Consider the following 9,110-nt stretch of genomic DNA (forward strand, 5'->3'; position numbering starts at 1 on the left):
GCGCACATCTCGAGAGCTCATGGAACATCTCCTGTGCCAAAAGGACATTATCATTGAGGAGCCGTCCCTTCACAAATCCACTCTGGTTTGGTGAGATTACCATAGGGATGAGCGAAGTCATTCTCTTCGACATTAACTTTGTGATAATCTTGTTGACGACGTTGCACAGGCTAATGGGGCGGTAGTCTCTCCACGACTCCGGCACAAGCTTTTTTGGGATGAGGACAATGCTTGTGACAGTGACGCTACGTGGGAGGTAGGCACCCCCGAAGAATTGGCCTATAGCCGCCACCACGTCCGGCCCAACCGTCGCCCAACAGGCCTGGTAGAACAAGGCCGTGAAACCATCCGGCCCTGGGGCACTGTCCCCGGAGATGTCAAAAACAGCCTTTTTAACTTCCTCTGCGGATGGGGGGTCGGGGAGAGCAGCCACTTCATCCAAGGGTGGGAGTTGATGGATCAAATCAAGGTCTGGCTCGGACAAAGTGAGGGGCCTCGGGGCCAGGAGGTCTTGGAAGAACTCCACTGCCGAACTTCTTATCTCCATTTCGTCCAAGATCTCCCGGCCGCCCACATTGATCTTGTGGATGCGCATGCGGATCCTTTTTTGTTTGACCCAACTTTGGTAGAATTTAGTATTCTTGTCGCCCTCCCCTAGCCGTCTTAGGGTAGCCTTTTGTCGCCAGAAGTCCTCCTCCATTTTAAGGAGTCGAATGTACTCGGCAATGCATCTATTGATCTCTGTCCTGTTCTCCGGGGTTGGCCTTTCTTCGAAATCGCTTTGGGCCAGTGCGATTTTCACCTCCATATCCCTGAGGTTGTTATGGATGTTCCCAAAGGTCTCCTTGTTCCACACCTTTAGGATTCTCTTTAGTCGAGCAAGTTTGATTTGGAAATTGAGGAGGCCTTCGAACTCCGTCGGTTGGCTCCAATCTCCCCGAACAAGGTCCTCAAATCCCTCATGCCTAACCCACATGTTTTGGAACCTGAATGGCCTACCCCCGCTGTTGTTGCTTGTCACTTTGCATCTTACCAACACAGGCCCGTGGTCCGAGGCAATCCGGGGCAGGTTCGTCACCCGAGTAGTTTCCAAGGTTTGTGCCCATCGTTCGTTCACAAGGATTCTATCCAATCTTTCAAAAAGGCCATTCTTGGCCCACGTGAACTCCGACCCATCAAATCCCGGGTCTAGTATCCTGCAGTCCTCAATGGCCTCCGCAAAGTCCACCATTTCAGCTTGGCGGTTTGTGTCACTCCCTACTCTGTCTCGCGGATGGAGAATGGTATTGAAGTCCCCTCCAATCATCCAGGGTGTACCCTCCAAAAGTATAGAGCACTCCCTCAATTCATCCCATATATGAAGTCGTTTGTCCTCGTGCATTTTGCGTAAATCGCCGAGACACACAAGTGGCTAGCAAGGCGAGGAGATCCAAAGCGGCCGGATAGGGCCTGATCCGTATCTCTCTCGGCCACGAAGCTGGCCCCTTCCTCAACAAACACCCAGATCTTCCCATTTCTATTCGAGCCTTGGAAAGCCAGCCCCAAAGCCTTTGAGAACTTCTCCGGGTTAGGGCTTGTGAGCGGCTCCATTATTGCAAGAAAGTGAATATTATGAGTCTTAATTAATCTTTTAAGAACATTTTGGGTAGGCGCGTTAGCAACTCCCCTAACGTTCCAAAACATAAGAGAGAGACGCTCTCCCTTCTCACTAGAATCCGCCCTCTCTCCCTCCCTCCCCTTTGAGGGAGGTGAAATGTGATTGTTGCATCCGACACATGGTGAAGTCCGGTGGTGAACCGGCGGTTGAGGCTGCTACGGTCTCATCTCACACGACCCAATCTCCTCACTCGCCGGAACGGAATCTCCCTCTCATCCCACGGCCAAAGACAAAGAGGGCCGGGACTCCTTTCCCCGAGAGAGGCCGAAGTGAGCTGAAACGCGCAGGCCTTTCCCCTCCTCTCCACGACTATGCCCCACCCCGCATAGTAGCTTTTCCACAATCACTCTTCTCTGATTGTGTGCGTGTGTAGATCTTTAAAGAGGAGAAGCAAGTGCTTATTCAATTCGAAGAAGAAATGTTGTGGGTGGATAAATATCGTCCCAAAACCCTAGACAAGGTTCTGGTCCACGAAGATATTGCCCAAAATCTGAAGAAACTGGTGACTGAGCAGGATTGTCCTCATCTCCTATTCTATGGGCCATCCGGGTCGGGTAAAAAAACCCTTATCATGGCCCTTCTCAGACAAATCTTTGGCCCCGGAGCTGACAAGGTTAAAGTGGAAAACAAAGCTTGGAGAGTTGATGCTGGGTCGAGAGCAATTGATGTAGAGCTTACAACAGTATCAAGCACACACCATGTTGAACTGAATCCCAGCGATGCGGGATTTCAGGACCGGTATGTGGTTCAAGAGATTATTAAGGAAATGGCAAAGAACCGACCAATTGACGTCAAGGGAAGGAAGGGTTTCAAAGTTCTAGTGTTGAATGAGGTTGACAAACTCTCAAGGGAAGCCCAGCACTCTCTGCGAAGAACGATGGAGAAATATAGTGCATCTTGCCGCCTAATTCTCTGCTGTAATAGCTCTTCCAAGGTCTCTGAAGCCATCCGCTCTCGTTGTCTGAACATGCGTATAAATGCACCGACGGAAGGAGAGATCATGAAGGTGTTGGAATTTATTGGCAAGAAGGAATCATTGCAACTTCCTCCTGGATTTGCTGACCGGATAGCACATCAATCTAATCGAAGCCTGAGGAGGGCAATACTGTTATTTGAGACTTGTCGTGTCCAACAGTATCCTTTTACATCCAACCAAGCTATACCACCTATGGATTGGGAGGAATATGTTTCTGAAATAGCATCAAGCATATTTAAGGAGCAGAGTCCTAAAAGGTTGTTTGAGGTCCGTGGAAAGCTATATGAGTTACTTGTTAATTGTATCCCTCCAGAAATCATTTTAAAGAGATTGCTTTATGAACTGCTGAAGAAATTGGACTCTGAGCTCAAGCATGAGATCTCTCATTGGGCAGCTTATTATGAACATAGGTTGCGTCTTGGACAGAAAGCAATATTTCACCTTGAAGCATTTGTAGCCAAGTTCATGAGCATCTACAAGGGTTTCCTCATCGAGACATTCGGCTGAAGTTGTGCGTATCCAGATGGGAAGAGTACTTTTGGCTGAACTTCCGTAATGAAGAAGAGAGGATTTTTATCCGATCGTTATCAGCTCTGCAGTTGTACTTTGATTGGCATTCATGTCATAAGACTCATAACAGCATGTCCAATGTAATCATGTTTCATTTCTCTGTCTCTTGAATTCCTCTAAACTTCAAATTTGAACAGACCAAACTGAGATTGAAATGAATGGTTTGAACACTATGAAAAAAAAAAAAAAAAAAAAAAAAAAAAAAAAAAAACGCGCAGGCCTTGAGACTATTTCGGGGGTTAGTCGAATCAAGAAGAAAATGATCTTCGAAATGGCCGAGGAGCTACTCGCCGGAAAAAATGATGAGGGGACGGCGTCGCCGGAAGGAGAGCTGCCTTCCGATGGGTATCCGAGGAGAACGTTTGCTCAAATGGCGAAGCCGGGCCCCTTCGAAACAGCTACGGGTCACTTACTCCTTCTCGACCATGAGCGGTATTTTGCTGCCGGAATCTCGGACGATGACCTAGTGGACCCCCCATTCAAACCCAGCTCCCGGGAGGTAGATGAACCGAAGCAGGAGTCGACATCAAATCTGGGTGAAGGGAGGGGGTCGCCGGAGGTTGAACAAGCTTGTGTTGGGGAGGTGCTGAACGCATCAGCTCAAATAAACGAGGGGAGTACACCAACGTGTGATTTAGAGGACTCCGATTTTGAGGGGGTAGCCGGAACTTCGCCGGCGCCGGCCAGCCGGAACGGTGATGTAACAGCCAAGGAGATGGTGCTGGTCAACCATCAGCATGTGGAAGGTACAAGGGAGCATGTGCATCCTTGTCTTGATGTGGGGGTGACATGTGAGGAGTTGGATGCATGTGACTCACAAATGAGGGAAAAGACAAAGCTTACTTTGCATGGGGAAGGAAGTGTTGGCTCTCTTTGGGTAAGTGGCAATTTGAATTCAAATTCTACTCCATGTGCCACACACCCTCCTCCCATACCAATCGGTCATGAAGAACACAAAGGGGACCGGACCCCCGACGCACAGCGGCCGGAAAACTCGCCGGAAAAACCTGGTGCCGCCGGCGGGAGCTTGGAAGGGGGCGAAATTACCCCACCCCCAAAAGGGGTCGGGGAGCGTGGAAGGAGAATCAGCCACGTTCAAGGCCTTTAAGGCCGAGCCAATACCTTTGGATGACACCAAGATTAAAGCCGTGGGGAAGGCCGGATGCTTTGATGGCACACCAACCCTTACCTTCTCCGATTCAGAAACGGACGACCTCTCGGAGAAGCTAGGGCTAGCCGTCGTTGGAAAGTTCTCACACTCGCTCCCATCCTCCTCCCAAATTCAAAAAAGCCTTGGAGGTTTGGGGTTTGTGGGTTCTTTTACTTGGAAATACTTGAACGCTAAGCATATCTTAATTCAATTCCAAGCGATGGCCGACTATGCTAAGGTCTTAAATGGCCCCAATGGGAACCCCATTTGGTTTGTTGCGATCCACCCGATGAGGGTGTTTAAGTGGGCGCCGGACTTTGATACCTTCTTCGAGTCGCCGGTTGTTGCCGTTTGGTGCAACATCATGGGAATCCCGGCGCATCTTTATGAGGAATCGGCTCTCATGGCGATTGGTAAACTACTAGGCAAGCCACTACAAGCCGATCATGCTACAATCCATCAAAACCGACTCTCCTTCGCGAGGATTTGCATAGAGATTGACATCTCTATTCCTCCGACGAAAGAGATCATCCTTAATATCCGAGGCAAAGATTCACGGTACAAAGTGGCATGGGACCGTATTCCACTTTTCTGTGCTAATTGTAAACATGTTGGGCATGAGAAAGAGGATTGCCATGCAACAGGAAGAAAGGCTCGGGGTAGAGACAAGGAGCGCCGAGCACCATCCAAGGAGAACCACTCGAGCCATCCCGCCAAGATCATCCGCCGTGAGTGGCGTCCAAAGGCGGATGCTTGGTCCGGCACCCCACCGTCCTTTGGACAATTGGATAAAGCCAAAGATTGTAACAACCATGCGGAGAACTTTGAGGGTACATCGGGTGCGGGATCGGCAAAGCCAAGGGTGGCTAGTAGGAGTCACCCAAGTGTGGACAAGGATGGCTTCCAATTGGTGTTGAGGAAGAGGAAGGGAAAGATACATGAGGGCGGTATGCACACCAAGGCTCCAAACGGTGATGATTGGCATTTGAAGGAGAATGTTGCTACGGTGACATTTGGGAGTGTCCCATCGGGTGCGAATGACTCGAGCATTTGCTCCATGAGTGTCGCATGTGGGCCCCCCAACCGGGAGATAGAGGGCACCATCGAGGTCCTTGACCCAGGAGGGCATGTCCCTTGCGGAGGTATCCCTATTGTGGGCCTTAACTAGGTGATGGACAAAGGTCGTTGGGGATGCAAAGGTTGCATCAAATTGTAATAGGAATTTTGAGAGTAGATAGATGACCATCCTAGTCGCTAGGGAGGCCCTCTTTGTACTCTAATTTGTCATGTCTTGGCGAGTCGTCACTTTTGGGCGACTCGGTGTATGGTTGGCTGTTTTGATTGGTTTTTGGTAATGCACAGGTGTGGGTCCGCCTCAACCCTCCGCCCCTCGGGGTGTTTTTAAAAAAAAAAAAAAAAAAAAAAAAAAAAAAAAAAAAAAAAAAAAAAAACGTTCCAAAACATAAAGTTGACAGACATGATTAATGGGGAAGTATCTTACCCGGTGACCGTGAGAGGTCCCCCTGAAATTCCTCCATTCGTAGTCGTTCCTCTCCTAGGCATTCCTCCTCATGCATGAGCATGGGATCTTCCCCATCGGCAAAAGGGATGGTTCGGGGAATCCCCTCTTTATCTCCATCCCCCTCCAGTTCATCATCATCTTCTAAGAAATCTTCATTCTCCATGAGAGAATAGTATTGGTTGGAGCTTAGGACATTTCGGGCTGCTTGGGACCCTCGGCCCCTTGCCGCTCCCCGTGCGCCCCCTCTCCAACAAGTGAACGCTCCTCGTCGTGAGGGCGTGTACCTGTTCGTGGCTCCATGGAATTCACCGCCACGATGGGTAGAGCTAGCAAGCACTCCGACGGTTTTATCGAAGGTTTCTCGGCCATAGGAACTCTCACCACCTTCATGGACGCTTGCAACCGGAGCCAGGTCAAAGTTACCATGCACTTCGCCCATGATGTCCGGACCCGACCACTCCCTCGGCTCAGAGCCATTAGCCGAGGATCCGGCCTTTGGCTGTTCCGTTTTGTTTTTCTTTTGATGTTTCCACTCGTTAGTGGTAGCCATTTCCTTTGGTTGTTCCGTTTTGTCCCTTCCCCCTTGACTCTCATGGTGTGGCTGTCTCGGTGTTACATTATTGTAATTCCTCTTCGGGGGACGCTCAACATTGCACCTTTGAATGAAATTGTGAAAAAGGATGTTTGTTTTTATTGGGGAGAAAAACAAGAGCATGCTTTTAATCTCCTTAAAGAAAAACGTACAACTGCACCAATTCTTTCTTTGCCTAACTTTGATAACACGTTTGAGCTTGAATGTGATGAATCTGGAGTAGGCATAGGAGCTGTTTTTGTTGCAGGATGGAAAGCCAATCACTTACTTTAGCGAAAAGTTGAAAGGAGCTCAATTGAACTATCCAATGTATGACAAGGAGTTATATGCTTTGGTTAGAGCTTTGGAAACATGGCAGCATTACTTGTGGCCTAGAGAGTTTGTAATTCATACGGATCATGAATCTCTCAAGTACTTGAAAGGTCAAGGTAAGCTTAGCAAGAGACATGTTAAGTGGGTGGAATTCATTGAATCATTTCCCTATGTAATCAAATACAAAAAGGGAAAAGAAAACATTGTGGCTGATGCATTGTCTCGGAGGTATATTTTGATCACTACTTTGAGTTCTAAGTTGCTTGGTTTTGAGTCGATTAAGGAAATGTATGTATGATTTTTTTCTGGAAATAGGATGATAAGTTAGAGAGAGAATGGTAAGTTAGAGAGAGACGCTCTCCCTTCTCTCTAGAATCCCCCACCACGTTTTGAGTTCCCACATCGCCGCCTACCCCCATTCTCAGTCGGCTCTCCACCGTCGACGGTCCCCCTCACGCCCCCGCTCCACCAGCCACCCACCACCCTCCCGACCTCGGATTCTCACCAACCAACCCACTCCATTGGCTAAGGCACGAACAAAGCTCCGGAGCGGCTGGTGACTCGACTCGCTCTCTCGATCATGCCGGAGCTCCCGCCGGATCCCCCCCCGGAGTCCGAAGAACCGCGCACCATCTCGGACCAGCTAATGGTCCTCCGGTCGGCCGAGGACCCTCTCTCGGACCAGCCAATGACTTTCACGTCGGAGGAGTCTTCCGCCATAATTTCTCCCTGCAAGAAAATGGCGAGGAAAACTTTGAAAATGAAGGTGAAGGCACGGAAAAGTACACCAGCCCCTCCCACCAAAGGCACTGGTCGGAAAAGGTTCGTACCCTCACCGATGCCGGAGGACAAGCAACTTAGGAAGAAGATTGATTTCGGGGCCGAAGGGAGCTCGCCGGTCGGAAGTCCAAAATGCAAAGGCCCCATCTTCCCGACGTCGATGGAGCCCTCCCCTAATCCCAACGGTGAAGATGAAGCTAAGATTAATGAAGAACTTGCCGGCGCCGGAACTGTTGGCAACGCTTCGGCCGATGACCTTGCGGCCGGCGCAAACGCGGGGACCGGTGACGGAGGAGAGCACAACCCCCCACATGATGGCTGCTTGGAGAGAGATGGCTCTAGCATGGGTCAAAAGGCCTTGGTGGACGCGCTAGTCAACTTGCCCGAAATGGGCACAACAACAAAATCACTTTCCGAAAGTTCCTTGACGCCTTGCCACTTCGGAACACCACGTGATGCTGGCCCCAATGCATCCGTTGAGCCCCCAAAACAACAAAAATCTAGCTCCTTTCTGCAGCAACCCAACCTTCCCGAATTGGCTTGGAGACCAAAACCTCCTTCCGAAAGTGCGCTAACTCCTTTCCGTTCCAAGAGCTCACGTGAGATGATTGTCGTGGAGGCCCCAACGCAACCAAAAAAGGCCGAAATCATCCACTTAGCCGCCTTGGACTCGGCGGAGATGCTAGACACATTGGTTGCGCAACCTCTCATTACGGCCGGTCACAAACCACCAGAGTTCCCTCTAAACTCTTCGGGATGCATGCAAAGTGTCACACACACACCTCGGGATGGGAATGGACCCTCTCTTGAGGACTTCCCCCCTCTCGAACGAGGACGAACTAGCAAGCTCCGAGCTACGTTTGAGGCTAGTTCGGAACATTACAGTGCGGAGCTCGGCCAGCCGCGACCGAAGTCGAACCCTAACGACTACCGGGAAAAGCCTTTTATCGAGACGACGAACAAGGCCACGCCTAGTACCGAGATGGTTGCAGTGACAAGAGACACACCAACATCCAACGATACGCCTATGGATGATGCCGAACAGATCCTCACCGAGAAGGAAAAAGTCGAGAAGATCCACACCGAGAAAGAAAAAGCCGAAAAGCCGAGAATGGAAAAGCCGAGAAGGGCACACAACGGCAACGTAGGTGCCGAGAAGATCCACACCGAGAACGGAGAAGCCGAACTCAACAATCCGAAGAGAAATGGAAATACACCTAAGTCCACGGCGGATGCCGCAACACGAGGGCCGAATGTAGTTAATCAACTTGGGGGGGTAGAAGCTACCCCGGGGTCCTCGCCGTGGCCGAAATCGATGGCGGACTTGCTTATGGGTACCCCGTCGGGCTCGGCGAGTAACACTCTACAAGGCCGGGGTGAAGGCGCCTCATGCCACCCCGGTCGGCCGAAAACGATGGCGGACATGCTTAAAGGCTCGACTGACCCTACCGGCCCTCAAGCCTTTGAGCCGGATAAGCTCCAGAACATTGGATTTGCTTCAGTGTCCGACGGCATCCCGGCCATCTACTTCTCCGGAGCGGAAACTCAAAA

At 50.3% G+C, this 9,110-nt stretch overlaps 2 protein-coding genes across 2 annotated transcripts; both read left to right on the top strand.

Annotated features, from left to right (window-relative positions):
- Positions 1-1,696: 1,696 nt before the first annotated feature.
- LOC121776308 lies at positions 1,697-4,311 on the top strand. Its single transcript, XM_042173487.1, has 2 exons — positions 1,697-1,946; positions 3,424-4,311. Exons 1-2 carry the CDS (start codon positions 1,776-1,778, stop codon positions 4,309-4,311), a joined length of 1,059 nt encoding a protein of 352 aa, XP_042029421.1. The 5' UTR covers positions 1,697-1,775.
- Positions 1,942-3,377, top strand: LOC121791744 (replication factor C subunit 3). Its single transcript, XM_042189596.1, has one exon. It carries the CDS (start codon positions 2,076-2,078, stop codon positions 3,138-3,140), a length of 1,065 nt encoding a protein of 354 aa, XP_042045530.1. The 5' UTR covers positions 1,942-2,075; the 3' UTR covers positions 3,141-3,377.
- Positions 4,312-9,110: the final 4,799 nt, after the last annotated feature.

This window comes from Salvia splendens, chromosome 2 (assembly GCF_004379255.2).
Source record: "Salvia splendens isolate huo1 chromosome 2, SspV2, whole genome shotgun sequence".
NCBI lineage: Eukaryota > Viridiplantae > Streptophyta > Magnoliopsida > Lamiales > Lamiaceae > Salvia > Salvia splendens.

Excerpts from the sequence above, each read along its gene's own strand:
- LOC121776308 (XM_042173487.1), top strand. The coding sequence starts at position 1,776 with ATGGTGAAGTCCGGTGGTGAACCGGCGGTTGAGGCTGCTACGGTCTCA. Across the intron at positions 1,947-3,423 it reads GTGAGCTGAAACGCGCAGGC|CTTGAGACTATTTCGGGGGT; the intron begins CTTTCCCCTCCT and ends AAACGCGCAGGC.
- LOC121791744 (XM_042189596.1), top strand. The coding sequence starts at position 2,076 with ATGTTGTGGGTGGATAAATATCGTCCCAAAACCCTAGACAAGGTTCTG.